At 43.0% G+C, this 18,775-nt stretch overlaps 1 protein-coding gene across 1 annotated transcript in view; it reads left to right on the forward strand.

Moving 5' to 3' along the window:
• LOC139552461 (ephrin-B2-like) overlaps positions 1–18,775 on the forward strand; it is a 65,543-nt gene that overhangs the window by 22,536 nt on the left and 24,232 nt on the right. Inside the window, exon 2 of the mRNA XM_071364224.1 lies at positions 10,956–11,251. Coding sequence (XP_071220325.1) covers positions 10,956–11,251 — 296 coding nt within the window. The remainder of the gene's footprint in view (positions 1–10,955; positions 11,252–18,775) is intronic.

Below are 18,775 nucleotides of genomic sequence, written 5' to 3' on the forward strand. Positions count from 1 at the left end.
CTGTTTATTATCTATGCATAGTCACTTTACCCCTACCTACATGTACAAATTACCTTGACTAACCTGTTCCCCGCACATTGACTAGGTACCGGTAGCCCCTGTATATAGCCTCATTATTGTTATTTTGTGTTCATTTTTATTTATTTTACTTTAGTCTATTTAGGAAATATTTTCTGAACTATATTTTCTTAAAACTGCGTTCTTGGTTAAGGGCTTGTAAGTAAGCATTTCACTGTTGTATTCGGCGCATGTGACAAATACTATTTGATTTGATTTATTGGCATGTAATTAACTATGGTGTGAAACCCTAAGAGCTGTGTATAAAATGCTTTTCAAGTTTCAACTTTAGTTGTCACAGAGAGCAATTGGTTTTGCAGCAGGAGCATAAAAAACAGTGATCACATCAAATGGATGTGAATACAATGAGCTGGCCCATCAAGTCATAGGGCTGACAGCCATCAATACACATTTATACAGTAGGCACACTAGTGATCAACATACAAGCCAAAGCTGCCTAATTATTATAATTTTTTACTAGGCAAGTCAGTTAAGAACAAATTCTTATTTACAATGACAGCCTACCCCAGGGAAACCCGGACGACGCTGGGCCAATTGTGCGTCACCCTATGGGACTCCCAATCATTGCCGGATGTGATACAGCCTGGATTCGAACCAGGGACTGTAGTGACACCTCTTGCACTGAGATGCAGTACCTTAGACCGCTGCACCACTCAGGAGCCCATAAGTAAATGCTCTGTGCATTCTTAGATCATCTCGTCAACAACATATCAACAATGTGCTGACAAAAACAAAAAAACATTGTCAACATCACCTTCATCATCCTCATCAACAACATATTACCATCGTCTTCCTCAACATCATCATCCCTAGCCTTCCCTGTATTGAAAAGGGAAATGGCTATAGGGGTGAAGGAGTGCTTATACCTCAGTGGCGGTCAGTAAGATGAGGGAGGACGCAATTCTTTTATGAGCATGGCCTTATTTCTATTACAGCATATTGGATGACTGTCATTCATATTCCATTCACTCAGCTCAATGTAACATTGATAGGTTTAGGCTACTACATGATATTCAAACGATCCCTATACCCATCATGAGGTTGCTACAACCTAGCCTATGAATGAAAGTTTACAACGTACACTACTGTTCAAAAGTTTGGGGTCACTTAGAAATGTCCTTGTTTTTTAAATAAAAGTACATTTTTTTGTCCATTAAAATAACATCAAATTGATAAGAAATACAGTGTAGACATTGTTAATGTTGTAAATGACTATTGTAGCTGGAAACTGATTTTTTATGGAATATCTACATAAGCGTACAGAGGCCCATTATCAGCAACCATCACTCCTGTGTTCCAATGCCACGTTGTGTTAGCTAACCCAAGTTTATAATTTTAAAAGGCTAATTGATCATTAGAAAACCCCTTTGCAATTATGTTAGCACAGCTGAAAACTGTTGTCCTGATTAAAGAAGCAATAAAACTGTCCTTCTTTAGACTAGTTGAGTATCTGGAGCATCAGCATTTGTGGGTTCGATTACAGGCTCAAAATGGCCAGAAAACAAAGACCTTTCTTCTGAAACTCGTCAGTCTATTCTTGTTCTGAGAAACGGCTATTCCATGCGAGAAATTGCCAAGAAACTAAAGATCTCGTACAACGCTGTGTACTACTCCCTTCACAGAACAGTGCAACTGTCTCTAACCAGAATAGAAAGAGGAGTGGGAGGCCCCGGTGCACAATTGAGCAAGAGGACAAGTACATTAGAGTGTCTAGTTTGAGAAACAGGCGCCTCACAAGTCCTCAACTGGCAGCTTCATTAAATAGTACCCGCAAAACACCAGTCTCAACGTCAACAGTGAAGAAGCGACTCCGGGATGCTGGTCTTCTAGGCAGAGTTGCAAAGAAAAAGCCATATCTCAGACTGGTCAATAAAAATTAAATATTAAGATGGGCCAAAGAACACAGACACTGGACAGAGGAAATCTGCCTCGAAGGCCAGCATCCCAGAGTCCAACCCTTTGAACAGTAGTGTTATCAGGAATCAAGGTAAGACCCAAGTGCAGACTGTGTTGAAGTAACAATGTTTATTGAACCAACAGGGACAGGCAAACGACAGGTCAAGGCAGGCAGGGGTCGAATATCCAGAGTAGTGGGGCCAAGGTACAGGACGGCAGCCAGGCTCAGGGTCAGGTCAGGCAGAGGTCGGTAATCCAGAGGTGGAGCAAAGGTACAGGACGGCAGGCAGGCTCAGAGACAGGCAGAGTGATCAGGCAGGCGTGTATGGGGTCAGGACAGGCAAGGGTCAAAACCAGGAGGATGAGGAAAAAGAGAGACTGGGGAAAAATAGGAGCTGAGACAAAACACTGGTTGACTTGAACAAACAAGACAAACTGGCACAGACAGACAGAAAACACAGGTATAAATACCCAGAGGATAAGTGGGTAATATGGGCAACACCTGGAGGGGGTGGAGACAAGCACAAGGATAGGTGAAACAGATCAGGGCGTGACAATTTTAAGTGTACGGGTCGAGAGAAATGTTAGTAATTAAGGTGACAGACATTGACACATTCAATACCGCCTTGCAAAATCTTGTCTGCATCTAGTTGATCTAGGGTGTAATTATTAGTTGCAAATTAGAGTTTATATTGGACACGTTCAGGTATGTTTATCCCCGTTTCGTTCCATTTGCTTCCATTTAAGAAACGTTTTTCAACAGAATCGGCAGAATGAATACACCCCTGATCACAAGCAAACACAGTTCACTTTCATAGCAGCCACATATAAACAGCACGATCCCTTTGATCGTTGGATAATTCCTTCTCGCATCTACGTGCTCGCCTCCTCTCACCTTTTCCCTTTGCCAAAAAAACTTTCCAAGCCAAACCTTCATATCATAACCACTAACTGCTACACACAGCCTACATCGTTGTCACCATATTAGCTAACGTCAAGTCAACATAGTTCTAGTAGCTAACGCATTAGTAAACCCACTACAATTATGCAGTACAATGTACAGTTAGCAAACAGTTTAGCATTTACACCGGCGGGCCCCAGTGGCAATAAATGTATAAAACCAAAAGCTTACCTTGACTTGGAAGAGTTCTGGTGTTGGATAACTATAGCTAGCTAGCTAACATAGCATCCATCTCTGTTTGAGCCAGGTGTTTGAGTAGGCTAAACTAGCTAGCTGCATTCGCTTGGTAAGAAACTGAAAGTGAAAAAATATGAATTATAGCTAACTCACTCTCTGTCTCTCTCTTGCTTATCCTTCATTTTTAATAAATTATTTTGTTCAAAACTGTTTAACTATTGTCTTCTCTTTGAGTCAGCTACTCACCACATTTTATGCACTGCAGTGCTAGCTAGCTGTAGCTTATGCTTTCAGTACTAGATTTATTCTCTGGTCCTTTGACTGGGTGGACAACATGTCAGTTCATGCTGCAAGAGCTCTGATAGTTTAGAGGATGTCCTCCGGAAGTTGTCATCATTTCTGTGTACATCTATGGAAAGGAGTGTGAACCACGAGCCTCCTAGGTTTTGTATTGAAGGAGGGAAACTAGCTGTGCTCTGGCTACACCATGCGGCTACCCTACAGAGTGCTGTTGAGACTACTGTAGACCTTCATTACAAAACAGTGTGTTTTAATAGATGATTTGGTGACGGGAATATATTTAGTATAGTTTTATCTAAAAATGACAACTTTTAAAAAATGTTTCACTATTTTTATGAAATTCACTTAGGAGGATGTTCCTCCCCTTCCTCTGAGGAGGAGCCTCCACTGTTGTACCTGTTAGTCTTAACAGTGGGGAATCTAAACCAGGAGCCAGAGGGTAGGACCTGAAACTAATAGTGACCTGGAACTCACCACTTGTCTGCTGTACAGATCAGACAGACTACTCTGCTGGACTTCTGTGATCTGACTGCCCACTTTCACTATTCTAGCTTGTTTTGTTTAATGGCTGGCCTTGTTACTGGCTGGCCTGTAAACCATTCAAATGCTAAACCATGTTCCACCTCATGCCAGTGAAAACCGTGGTCTAATGAACCAGGCCACCTACCAACGTGTTCACACTGGGTGGGCAGATGGGCTGAGGCTGGCTGAGTGGGCTGCAGGCCCTGGTGCCTCCTGGTACGGTCCTTCTCTATACAGGACCTCTAGACCGGAACAGGGGCAGTAGCATGGAGCTGGCAAGGGAGATTACAGAGGAAGTTTGCCTGAAAACATCTCCAACAGAGCAGTGAGGCAGAATGGTGTGGGCAAACATGGAGCTTGAAGTGTATTCACATGAGGTGGGGTTACAGCTAGAACTACAGCTAGTGAGTGCAGTGGGTGTGAAATAAGAGGAGAAGGGTGCAGGCAGGCAATTAAGCAAACACCCTCATTCCCATAAACACTGGGCCATGAAGAAGGCCAGAGGCCATTACAATCTGCCCACAGGGGTAATAAGGCCGTGGGAGCAACACACTGTATCCTCTGTAGCATCACATATACCACAAGTAGAGACTGTAATGTAAACACATGATAAACACAATCTAGCAGATATGCACTCACACGCATAGATAAAAAAGTCAAGTAAGCTATGGTTGCCCTTCCTTTGACCTGTGTGTTGTCATAACAACGACTGACTGATTCATACTGACCAGTTTTCATTTGATATTAATAGTTCAGATTATGCATGCAATCCTGATGCATCATTTATGGAGCGATTTTAAAACTCTACCATGAATGTGGCATCAGAATGTGTTTCATCATCAGCTCTGTTGTTTAAGAAAGAGAAGTTGAAAGAGAAAATTCAATATTCATGTAGTTTGCTTCAGCGTCAATGTAAGATCAAATGAATGGAAGTTCCCCCAGATGAGCATCAAGCAGAAGTTTAAAGGAGCCCACTGTTCTCTATAAGGCCCACAACTATGTTGAATATGGCCACGGTCCATGCTCCGTAGCTATGTTCAACCATGCTTTCCATCTAATCCCACTAATACTGGGAGGACCTTCAACAGTCACCGAGGTCCATTTGCAGGCTCCAATCCTAGCCTTCAACAGTGTGCTGTAACTTTGAATTGACTGAACAAGGTCAATGGCGTGTAGATGTGAATGGCGTCAGGCTTCTAGTGCCAGGATGTGACCTCAGGCTAAAGTTTTGACAGGAGGTTGACAGTGTGGGACCTGTTGTAATCACTGATGTCACGTGTGTAGAAATGTCACAGACACTCTTGATTGGCTACTTGAACACAGCAGTGTATGATGGGGATGTTGAGTCATGGGAATGTTGAAATTAGGAGGACAGATAGAAATACTTATTGGAATGTCTCTTAAGGAGACTTAAATAGCTCTGTAGCAAACCAATATTGTATGCCACAATATAATGCACATGAAGTGCAGAAGTGAAAAGATAAACAGTAACCTGAACCTTGGCACACCTGTATTTGGGGAGTTTCTCCCATTCTTCTCTGCAGATCCTCTCAAGCTCTGTCACGTTGGATGGGGAGCGTTGCTGCACAGCTATTTTCAGGTCTCTCCAGATATGTTCGATCGGGTTCAAGTCCGGACTCTGGCTGGGCCACTCGAGGACATTCAGAGACTTGTCCTGAAGCCACTTCTGTATTGTCTTGGTTGTGTGCTTAGGGTTGTTGTCCTGTTGGAAGGTGAACCTTTGCCCCAGTCTGAGGTACTGAGCACTCTTGAGCAGGTTTTCATCAAGGATCTCTCTGTACTTTGCTACGTTCATCTTTCCCTCGATCCTGACTAGTCTCCCAGTCCCTGCAGATGAAAAACATCCCCATCACCATGCTTCACCGTAGGGATGGTGCCAGGTTTCCTCCAGATGTGATGATTGGCATTCAGGCCACAGAGCTCAATCTTGGTTTCATCAGACCAGAGAATTTTGTTTCTCATGGTCTGAGAGTCTTTATGTGCCTATTGGCAAACTCCAAGTGGGTTGTCATGTGACAGAGGAGGAGTGGCTGAGGAGTGGCTGAGGAGTGGCTGAGGAGTGGCTTCCGTCTGGCCACTCTACCATAAAGGCCTGATTGGTGGAGTGATACAGAGATGGTTGTACTTCTGGAAGGTTCTCCCATCTTCACAGATTGCTCAGTTTGGCTGGGACGGCCAGCTCTAGGAAGAGTATTGGCGGTTCCAAACATCTTACATTTAAGAATGATGGAGGACGCTGTGTTCTTGGGGACCTTCAATGCTGCAGAATTTGGTACGCTTCCCCAGATTTGTGCCTCGACACAATCCCGTCTCGGAGTTCTACGGATATTTACTTCGACCTCATGGCTTGGTTTTTGCTCTGACATTCACTGTCAACTGGGACCTTATATAGACAGGTGTGTGCCTTTCCACATAATGTCCAATCAATTGAAGTTACCACAGGTGGACTCCAATCAAGTTGTAGAAACATCTCAAGGATGATCAATGGAAACAGGATGCACCTGAGCTCAATTTCGAGTCTCATAGCAAAGGAGCTGAATACTTATGTAAATAAGGTATTTCTGTTGATAAATCAGCAAACATTTCTAAAAACCTGTGTGTAGATTGCTGAGGATTTTCTTTTTATTCAACCCATTTTAGAGTAAGGCTGCAACATAACACAATGTGGAAAAAGTCAAGGGGTCTGAATACTTTCTGAAGGCACTGTATCAAGAATGTTTCAAAGGAAGCTTTTGTCCATCTTCATAAAAATCTGAAACATTTTGTCAAAAAATGATGCAGAAAAACGAATCCATGCTTTTGTCACTTATTGATTAGACTACTGCAATGCAATACTCTCCGGCTATCTGGATAAAGCACTAAATAAACTTCAGTTAGTGCTAAATACGGCTGCTAGAATCTTGACTAGAACCCCAAAATGTTTAATATTACTCCACTGCTAGCCTTTCTGGCTTCCTGTTAAGGCTAGTGCTGATTTCAAGGTTTTACTGTTAATCTACAAAGCATTACATGGACTTGCTCCTACCATCTTTCCAATTTGGTCCTACTGTACATACCTACACGTACGCTATGGTCACAAGACGCAGGCCTCTTTATTGTCCCTAGAATTTCTAAGAAAACAGCTGGAGGCACGGCTTTCTCCTATAGAGCTCCATTTTTATGGAATGGTCTGCCGATCCATGTGAGAGATGCAGACCCAGTCTCGACCTTTAAGTCTTTACAGAAGACTCATCTCTTCAGTAGGTCCTATGATTGAGTGTAGTCTGTCCCAGGGGTGCAGTGGAGTGACAAACTGCCCTTGCTGTCTCTGCCTGGCTCCCCTCTCTCCACTGGGATTCTCTGCCTCTGAACCTATTACGGGAGCTCAGTCACTAGCTTACTAGTGCTCTTCCGTGCCGTTCCTAGGAGGGGTGCGCCACGTCGTGCCAGGCTTTTTTCGCTATACTTGACTTGAGTGGGTTGAGTCACTGACGTGATTGTCCTGTCCGGTTTTGCGCTCCCTCGGGCTTGTGCGGTCGATGAGATTGTCGTGGGCTGTACTCAGCCTTGCCTCAGTGTAGTAAGTTGGCGGTCTGTTGATATCCGTCTAGTGGTGTGGGGGCTGTGCCTTGGCAAAGTGGGTGGGGTTATATCCTGCCTGGTTGGCCCTATGCTGCAATACTCTATGTGCCGTGGGCCTAGGGTCAGTCTGTCCTATCTGGTGAAATTCTTCTGTCTTATCTGGTGTCCTGTGTGATCTTAAGTTTGCTCCCTCTAATTCTCCCATCTCTCTTTCTCTCTCTCGCTCTCCCCCCTCGCGAAGTACCTGAGCCCTAGGACCATGCCTCAGGACTACCTGGCCTGATTACTCCTGGCTTTCCCTGTCCCCAGTCCACCTGGTTGTGCTGTTGATCCAGTTTCAACTGTTCTGCCTACAACCCTCTCTCTCCTTCTCCCTCTCTCCCTCTCTCTCTCTCTCTCTCTCTCTCTCTCTCTCTCTCTCTCTCTCTCTCTCTCTCTCTACCGCATCTGCTGTCTTGACCTCTGAATGCTCGGTTATGAAAAGCCAACTGACATTTACTCCTGAGGTGCTGACCTGTTGCACCCTCTACAACCACTGTGATTATTATTTGACCCTGCTGGTCATCTATGAACGTTTGAACATCTTGAAGAACGATCTGGCCTTAATGGCCATGTACTCTTATAATCTCCACCCGGCACAACCAGAAGAGGACTGGCCACCCCTCAGAGCCTGGTTCCTCTCTAGGTTTCTTCCTATATTCCTGCCTTTCTAGGGATGTTTTCCTAGCCACCGTGCTTCTACATCTGCGTTGCTTGCTGTTTGGAGTTTTAGGCTGGGTTTCTGTATAAGAACTTTATAAATACATTTGATTTGATGTAGACTAGCCTATCCACACAGCCTACCAGCACTGTATCTGCCAGCTGTTGGCTAGAGCACACATGCCAAGACCAGAGTAGGACCATTTGTTATTTAATCTAACAGCTTTTGTGACAAACTCTCAGTAGTTGAAAATGCGAAGGAAACGCATGAAACTTTCTATTTTTATTCGGTATATGAATACTTTAGCGAAAAAATACATTTTGTGTTCACTATCTCATCACGCCCTGATTTTTATTTGCAACAAGTGAGTTTGGTGGAAATGCCACTGATGGGAAAATTTGCATATTGTCTTCATACAGATTTTTGAATATTTGCATGAAAATCTGTCCATCCAAATGGATGGAAACCTAGCTAGTGATAGACATTATTTGATTATTCAACATAGGAGCTGGCTCAAAACTCAAAGGCCTGCACAATAATTATCTACTTACATTGCTAAATGTGTGTGTGTAGAATAACTAGTGTAGGATCCCATGTGATAGCATGGATGTGATGTGTGTGTAGAATAACTAGTGTAGGATCCCATGTGATAGTATGGATGTGATGTGTGTGTGTAGAATAACTAGTGTAGGATCCCATGTGATAGCATGGATGTGATGTGTGTGTAGAATAACTAGTGTAGGATCCCATGTGATAGTATGGATGTGATGTGTGTGTAGAATAACTAGTGTAGGATCCCATGTGATAGTATGGATGTGATGTGTGTGTGTAGAATAACTAGTGTAGGATCCCATGTGATAGTATGGATGTGATGTGTGTGTAGAATAACTAGTGTAGGATCCCATGTGATAGCATGGATGTGATGTGTGTGTAGAATAACTAGTGTAGGATCCCATGTGATAGCATGGATGTGATGTGTGTGTAGAATAACTAGTGTAGGATCCCATGTGATAGCATGGATGTGATGTGTGTGTAGAATAACTAGTGTAGGATCCCATGTGATAGCATGGATGTGATGTGTGTGTAGAATAACTAGTGTAGGATCCCATGTGATAGCATGGATGTGATGTGTGTGTAGAATAACTAGTGTAGGATCCCATGTGATAGTATGGATGTGATGTGTGTGTAGAATAACTAGTGTAGGATCCCATGTGATAGCATGGATGTGATGTGTGTGTAGAATAACTAGTGTAGGATCCCATGTGATAGCATGGATGTGATGTGTGTGTAGAATAACTAGTGTAGGATCCCATGTGATAGCATGGATGTGATGTGTGTGCTGAGTGGAAGATGTCTCTGTGAGCTGTGTCCTGACAAATGAAAAGGTCAGTTTCTCTCATTATCTGTTCTATCTGTGCAGATCAGTTCACTGTGAAGCTCAGGCCTGTGTAACTGTGATCATGCAGGACCAGAACCTAGTTTTAGTTGTCCATTGTGGTCCAGGTCAAAGCCACTGCATGGTACATACTGTATCCTTCATAGTGTTTCCTACTATAGCCTATGTCACAGGAAAACCTCAAAGTGACCGTAACAGCCAATGATTTATTATCATGCTCTGTCAAACGCCCTAAACCCTTGTTTCCCTCTCTCCCAAAACACCGTGATCCGAGAGAAGGAGAGAGAGATGAAGAGAAGGAGAGAGAAAAGGAGCCTGTAGGACCATGTTTTATTTGTCTGCTTATCCCTCCCTGTGCTGAAATGTCACCAGGCTCTCAGGGAACTAAGCGCTTAATGGAGAGCCAGGTATTTGAGGCTCTCTGCGCCTTCATCTGCTCAAGGGTTCTTCTACACAGAGCTCTAGTCATCAGGTGGTGTAATATACTCTGATGTTAGACTCAAGGTGGGGAGTTTAGAATGGTGTCACCGTGAAATGACCATGAATTCACAATGAATGAAATGTGTCCTCTAGAGTCTAGAGACTGTCAGCTGGTGTTGTGAATTATGGGGAATTTACAGTGGTATGCCCAACAGACTACAAAGACCACCGCGAAGTCCCACAAGTCTAAGAAGTTGTATTAAAAACAATAAGCGGAAACCATGGCAGCATAATTGACTTTAGGATTATTAGGGAGACAATTAGAGAGTTTAGTTGTCCATGAATTTGTTTTTAAAAACATTTTACTCCAGCTTGCTGGCAAACATTGTGAAAGAATGCAGAATTACCCAGACAAAGGACACATCCAAGTTTGTGGTCTTCATTCCTTCACTGAATCTGCTCTGTATTGCAGAGTTGACTCTGTCTGTCTAATGGTCGGCTGCAAATTGCAGTCTTGATAAATGTCTTGTTAATGGTGTTGATGCGGTGCTGATATTAGGCTGTGATTTGATTTGTATTCACTGGGAAATTAATTCCATAAGGGCATCCTCTAAATGACAGGGTAATGTGTGTTGCGACTGAAGTGGTCCCTGGGGATTGGCCATGCAACACAACACACACACATTCATCTACAGAAAGAAACACACATACATGTACCACTCTCACAGGCATGCATGTACGCTCACACCCAGTGCTCCCACAGGCACCTGTCTGTGCCTCAAAAATGTGCCATGAATAGATGAGAGGCCTCCTCTCCAAACACAAGCTGTCAGACACAGAGATGGGTAAATATCACACTGCCAATCACTGGTTGCCATGGATACCATTCTCACCTCTGTCTCTCCCTCCCTCTCTCTCTGCAGGTTTCAGGATGACAGGGGGTATGTGTTGTACCCGCAGATAGGGGATCGTCTAGACCTGATCTGCCCAGCCTCCAACCCCCAAGGCCCCCGCTCCCCCAGTGAGTATGAGTACTACAAGTTGTACCTGGTGTCCACACGCGAGCAGGCTGACCGCTGTGAGGTGATGGGTGCGCCAAACCTGCTGCTCACCTGTGACAAGCCCAACAGTGACATGCGCTTCACCATCAAGTTCCAGGAGTTCTCCCCCAACCTGTGGGGACATGAGTTCAAGACCCTGCAGGACTACTACATCATAGGTGAGGGGATGTGTGTGCGTGTGTATGTGTGCATGTGAAAGAGAGGATGGGATGTGTGTGTGTGAAAAGGCACACGTTTTAGAAATGTCTGGTATGCAAAAAGGAAGCACTATAGTTACAGAACACCATGGAAACACTATAGTTACAGAACACCATGGAAACACTATCGTTACAGAACACCATGGAAACACTATCGTTACAGAACACCATGGAAACACTATAATTACAGAACAACAAGGAAGCACTCTCATTACAGAACACCATGGAAACACTATAGTTACAGAACACCATGGAAACACTATCGTTACAGAACACCATGGAAACACTATAATTACAGAACAACATGGAAGCACTATCATTACAGAACACCATGGAAACGCTATCGTTACAGAACATCAACATCATTATGATTACAGAACTCCATGGAAAAACTATGGTTACAGAACACCATGGAAACACTACCGATACAAAAGACCTTGGAAATGCTATCGTTACAGAACACAATGGAAGAACTATCGTACAGAACACCATGGAAACACTATCGTTACAGAACATCATGGAAACACTATCTTTACAGAACACCATGACACTACGGTTACAGAACACCATGAAAAAACTACAATTACAGAACACCATGGAAAGACTATTATTACAGAACACCATGGAAACACTATCGTTACAGAACACCATTTAGGAACTATCGTTACAGAACACCACGGGAACACTATCGTTACAGAACACCATGGAAGAGCTATCGTTACAGAACCCCATGGAAACGCTATCGTTACAGAACATCATGGAAACGCTATCGTTACAGAACACCATGGAAGAGCTATCGTTACAGAACACCATGGAAACATTATGATTACAGAACTCCATGGAAAAACAGAACACCATGGAAACACTACCGATACAAAAGACCTCGGAAATGCTATCGTTACAGAACACAATGGAAGAACTATCGTACAGAACACCATGGAAACACTATCATTACAGAACACCATGGAAAAACTATCATTACAGAACACCATGGAAGCACTATCTTTACAGAACACCATGGAAACACTATGGATACAGAACACCATGGAAACACTCTCTTTACAGAACACCTTGGAAACACTATCATTACAGAACACCATGGAAATGCTATCGTTACAGAACACAATGGAAACACTATTGTTACAGAACACCATGGAAACATTATTGTTACAGAACACCATGGAAACACTATCTTTACAGAACACCATGGAAGAAATATCGTAACAGAACACCATGGAAACATTATCGTGACAGAACACCATGGAAACACTATCGTTACAGAACACAATGGAAACACTATTGTTACAGAACACCATGGAAACATTATCGCTACAGAACATCAAGGAAACACTATCTTTACAGAACACCATGGAAACACTATCGTTACAGAACATAATGGAAACACTATCGTTACAGAACACCATGGAAGAGCTATCGTTACAGAACAGCATGGAAACGCTATCGTTACAGAATACCATGGAAACACTATTTTTACAGAACACCATGGCAGCACTATCGTTACAGAACACCATGAAAACACTATCGTCGCAGAACACCATGGAAACACTATCATTACAGAACAGCATGGAAACATTATCATTACAGAACACCATGGAAAAACTATCATTACAGAACACCATGGAAAGACTGTCATTCCAGAACACCATGGAAACACTATCGTTACAGATCACCATGGACACACTATGGTTACAGAACATCATGGAAACACTATACTTACAGAACACTATGGAAACGCTATCATTACAGAACACCATAGAAACACTATCATTACAGAACACCATGGAAAAACTATCATTGCAGAACACCATGGAAAAACTATCATTACAGAACACCATGGAAACGCTATCGTTACAGAACATCATGGAAACGCTATCGTTACAGAACACCATGGAAGAGCTATCGTTACAGAACACCATGGAAACATTATGATTACAGAACTCCATGGAAAAACAGAACACCATGGAAACACTACCGATACAAAAGACCTCGGAAATGCTATCGTTACAGAACACAATGGAAGAACTATCGAACAGAACACCATGGAAACACTATCATTACAGAACACCATGGAAAAACTATCATTACAGAACACCATGGAAACACTATCTTTACAGAACACCATGGAAACACTATGGATACAGAACACCATGGAAACACTCTCTTTACAGAACACCTTGGAAACACTATCATTACAGAACACCATGGAAATGCTATCGTTACAGAACACAATGGAAACACTATTGTTACAGAACACCATGGAAACATTATCGTTACAGAACACCATGGAAACACTATAGTTACAGAACACCATGGAAACACTATCGTTACAGAACACCATGGAAACACTATCGTTACAGAACACCATGGAAACACTATAATTACAGAACAACAAGGAAGCACTATCATTACAGAACACCATGGAAACACTATAGTTACAGAACACCATGGAAACACTATCGTTACAGAACACCATGGAAACACTATAATTACAGAACAACATGGAAGCACTATCATTACAGAACACCATGGAAACGCTATCGTTACAGAACATCAACATCATTATGATTACAGAACTCCATGGAAAAACTATGGTTACAGAACACCATGGAAACACTACCGATACAAAAGACCTTGGAAATGCTATCGTTACAGAACACAATGGAAGAACTATCGTACAGAACACCATGGAAACACTATCGTTACAGAACATCATGGAAACACTATCTTTACAGAACACCATGACACTACGGTTACAGAACACCATGAAAAAACTACAATTACAGAACACCATGGAAAGACTATTATTACAGAACACCATGGAAACACTATCGTTACAGAACACCATTTAGGAACTATCGTTACAGAACACCACGGGAACACTATCGTTACAGAACACCATGGAAGAGCTATCGTTACAGAACCCCATGGAAACGCTATCGTTACAGAACATCATGGAAACGCTATCGTTACAGAACACCATGGAAGAGCTATCGTTACAGAACACCATGGAAACATTATGATTACAGAACTCCATGGAAAAACAGAACACCATGGAAACACTACCGATACAAAAGACCTCGGAAATGCTATCGTTACAGAACACAATGGAAGAACTATCGTACAGAACACCATGGAAACACTATCATTACAGAACACCATGGAAGCACTATCTTTACAGAACACCATGGAAACACTATGGATACAGAACACCATGGAAACACTCTCTTTACAGAACACCTTGGAAACACTATCATTACAGAACACCATGGAAATGCTATCGTTACAGAACACAATGGAAACACTATTGTTACAGAACACCATGGAAACATTATCGTTACAGAACACCATGGAAACACTATCTTTACAGAACACCATGGAAAAACTATCGTTACAGAACACCATGGAAGAAATATCGTTACAGAACACCATGGAAACATTATCGTGACAGAACACCATGGAAACACTATCGTTACAGAACACAATGGAAACACTATTGTTACAGAACACCATGGAAACATTATCGCTACAGAACATCAAGGAAACACTATCTTTACAGAACACCATGGAAACACTATCGTTACAGAACATAATGGAAACACTATCGTTACAGAACACCATGGAAGAGCTATCGTTACAGAACAGCATGGAAACGCTATCGTTAGAGAATACCATGGAAACACTATTTTTACAGAACACCATGGCAGCACTATCGTTACAGAACACCATGGAAGCGCTATCGTTACAGAACACCATGAAAACACTATCATTACAGAACACCGTGGAAACACTATCGTCGCAGAACGCCATGGAAACACTATCATTACAGAACAGCATGGAAACATTATCATTACAGAACACCATGGAAAAACTATCATTACAGAACACCATGGAAAGACTGTCATTCCAGAACACCATGGAAACACTATCGTTACAGATCACCATGGACACACTATGGTTACAGAACATCATGGAAACACTATACTTACAGAACACTATGGAAACGCTATCATTACAGAACACCATAGAAACACTATCATTACAGAACACCATGGAAAAACTATAATTGCAGAACACCATGGAAAGACTATCATTACAGAACACCATGGAAACGCTATCGTTACAGAACATCATGGAAACGCTATCGTTACAGAACACCATGGAAGAGCTATCGTTACAGAACACCATGGAAACATTATGATTACAGAACTCCATGGAAAAACAGAACACCATGGAAACACTACCGATACAAAAGACCTCGGAAATGCTATCGTTACAGAACACAATGGAAGAACTATCGTACAGAACACCATGGAAACACTATCATTACAGAACACCATGGAAAAACTATCATTAAGGGCCTCCCGGGTGGCGCAGTGGTCTAGAGCACTGCATCGCAGTGCTATGCTGCGCCACCAGAGTCTGGGTTCGCGCCCAGGCTCTGTCGCAGCCGGCCGCGACCGGGAGGTCCGTGGGGCGACGCACAATTGGCTTAGCGTCGTCCGGGTTAGGGAGGGTTTGGCCGGTAGGGATATCCTTGTCTCATCGCGCTCCAGCGACTCCTGTGGCGGGCCGGGCGCAGTGCGCGCTAACCGAGGGGGCGGGTGCACGGTGTTTCCTCCGACACATTGGTGCGGCTGGCTTCCGGGTTGGAGGCGCGCTGTGTTAAGAAGCAGTGCGGCTAGGTTGGGTTGTGCTTCGGAGGACGCATGACTTTCGACCTTCGTCTCTCCCGAGCCCGTACGGGAGTTGTAGCGATGAGACAAGATAGTAATTACTAGCGATTGGATACCACGAAAAATTGGGGAGAAAAGGGGATAAAATTTATTTAAAAAAAAAAAAAAAAAAAAAAACTATCATTACAGAACACCATGGAAACACTATCTTTACAGAACACCATGGAAACACTATGGATACAGAACACCATGGAAACACTCTCTTTACAGAACACCTTGGAAACACTATCATTACAGAACACCATGGAAATGCTATCGTTACAGAACACAATGGAAACACTATTGTTACAGAACACCATGGAAACATTATCGTTACAGAACACCATGGAAACACTATCTTTACAGAACATCATGGAAGAAATATCGTTACAGAACACAATGGAAACACTATTGTTGCAGAACACCATGGAAACACTATCATTACAGAACACCATGGCAGCACTATCGTTACAGAACACCATGGAAGAACTATCGTTACAGAACACCATGGAAACATTATCGTGACAGAACACCATGGAAACACTATCGTTACAGAACACAATGGAAACACTATTGTTACAGAACATCATGGAAACACTATACTTACAGAACACTATGGAAACGCTATCATTACAGAACACCATAGAAACACTATCATTACAGAACACCATGGAAAAACTATCATTGCAGAACACCATGGAAAGACTATCATTACAGAACACCATGGAAACACTATCATTACAGAACACAATGGAAGCACTATCGTTACAGAACACCATGGAAACACTATCGTTACAGAACACAATGGAAACACTATCTTTGCAGAACACCATGGAAACACTACCGTTACAGAACACCATGGAAACACTATCATTACAGAACACAATGGAAACACTATCATTACAGAACACCATGGAAACACTATCTTTACAGAACACCATGGAAACACTATCTTTACAGAACACCATGGAAGAGCTATCGTTACAGAACACCATGGAAGCACTATTGTTACATAACACCATGGACGCTCTATCGTTACAGAACATTTCAGGAAAATGTAATGTTGTACATTTATTTTTCCGTTCCTTAATATTCCAGTTTGTCATGTATTTCTGTGTCTTTATGAGAAAGAATTTTCATATGTTTCTCACAACAAGAGTGACAACAGATCAGCCCCTCAGGGGTGGCAGAATGTGTGTGTGTGTGTGTGTGTGTGTGTGTGTGTGTGTGTGTGTGTGTGTGTGTGTGTGTGTGTGTGTGTGTGTGTGTGTGTGTGTGTGTGTGTGTGTGTGTGTGTGTGTGTGTGTGTGTGTGTGTGTGTGTGTGTGTGTGTGTGTGTGTGTGTGTGTGTGTGTGTGTGATGTCTGGGGCTCAGGAGTGTGTGTACTCCCCTGCATGACACGAGCATGTCAGCAGATCTCTACATGGGCCTGCTCTGATCCAGCCATGACAGACAGCGACGAGACACTGTGTCACTCACATCACATCCACTCCCCACACTGGGGAAATATGGAAAGGCATGATGATACACTCTTGTATTGCAAATCCAAACAAGAGTGCTTGGAAAATATTTCTTAACTCACTGCATGTAGACCAGATGCATTTTTTTCTTGAATTGAATCTTTACAAAGGTTATTAAATGGTTGTATATTCTGATGTGAGCATTCTGGCATAGTTTTTTCTTCTACCTTTATGATAGATGCTAGATGGACAGATGCTAGTATGGTGGATGTGTTCATGCGTGTGGTGTGTGTGTGTGTGTGTGTGTGTGTGTGTGTGTGTGTGTGTGTGTGTGTGTGTGTGTGTGTGTGTGTGTGTGTGTGTGTGTGTGTGTGTGTGTGTGTGTGTGTGTGTGTGTGTGTGTGTGTGTGTGTGTGTGTGTGTGTGTGTGTGTGTGTGTGTGTGTGTGTGTGTGTGTGTGTGTACGTGCATACGTGTGTGAACCTAACCATGGGGAAATCACATTTAATTAACCTATCTTGGCATTTGTTAATTTTTCCAATATGGCAGTAATGAGTTGGAGCACTGAGAGACAGAAAGCTGGGCGAGGAGAGGGAATTCACTCACCGGCCTGCTGTTTTACATATTTGCATAAACATGTTGAGGTCATTTGAGCACTGGTGTTTAATTGACCGTAATGCACCATGGAGAGCTCAAGGACACAGTGGGGGAATGACCCAGACGACTGGGACTCCAGCCCACAGCTCAGAGTCAGGCAGCTAGCCATACCACAGCCACACTAGACCAGCCTAGCCAGCAAACATGGCACTCAGGGCCAAAGCTGCAGGTGTGTGTGTGCGTGCGTGCGTGCGTGCGTGCGTGCGTGCGTGCGTGCGTGCGTGCGTGCGTCTAGGTGTGTGGGTATGTCAGCGTTTCTAGCTTTGGGTTTCACGTATTGTGCTCAGTAGTGATTTTGCATCCGGCATCCGGTTAGATAAAGTCAGGCAAGTTGATGCAGGTATGTTGATGCAGTTGAGGCAGTTGATGCAGGGGGTGGCAGCTAGCCTAGGGGTTAGAGTGTTGGGCCAGTAAGTGAAAGATTGCTGGATTGAATCCTCGAGCTGACAAGGTAAAAATCTATCGTTCTGCCCCTGAACAAGGCAGTTAACCCACTGTTCCCTGGTAGGCCGTCATTGTAAATAAGAATTTGTTCTTAAATGACTTGCCTAGTTAAATAAAGGTTTAAAAAAATAGATATTGTAAGAGTGGTAGACACAGTCATGTTTTAGTCAGATTAGCGTATCCAGTGAGC

Source organism: Salvelinus alpinus, chromosome 24 (genome assembly GCF_045679555.1).
Source record: "Salvelinus alpinus chromosome 24, SLU_Salpinus.1, whole genome shotgun sequence".
Lineage (NCBI taxonomy): Eukaryota > Metazoa > Chordata > Actinopteri > Salmoniformes > Salmonidae > Salvelinus > Salvelinus alpinus.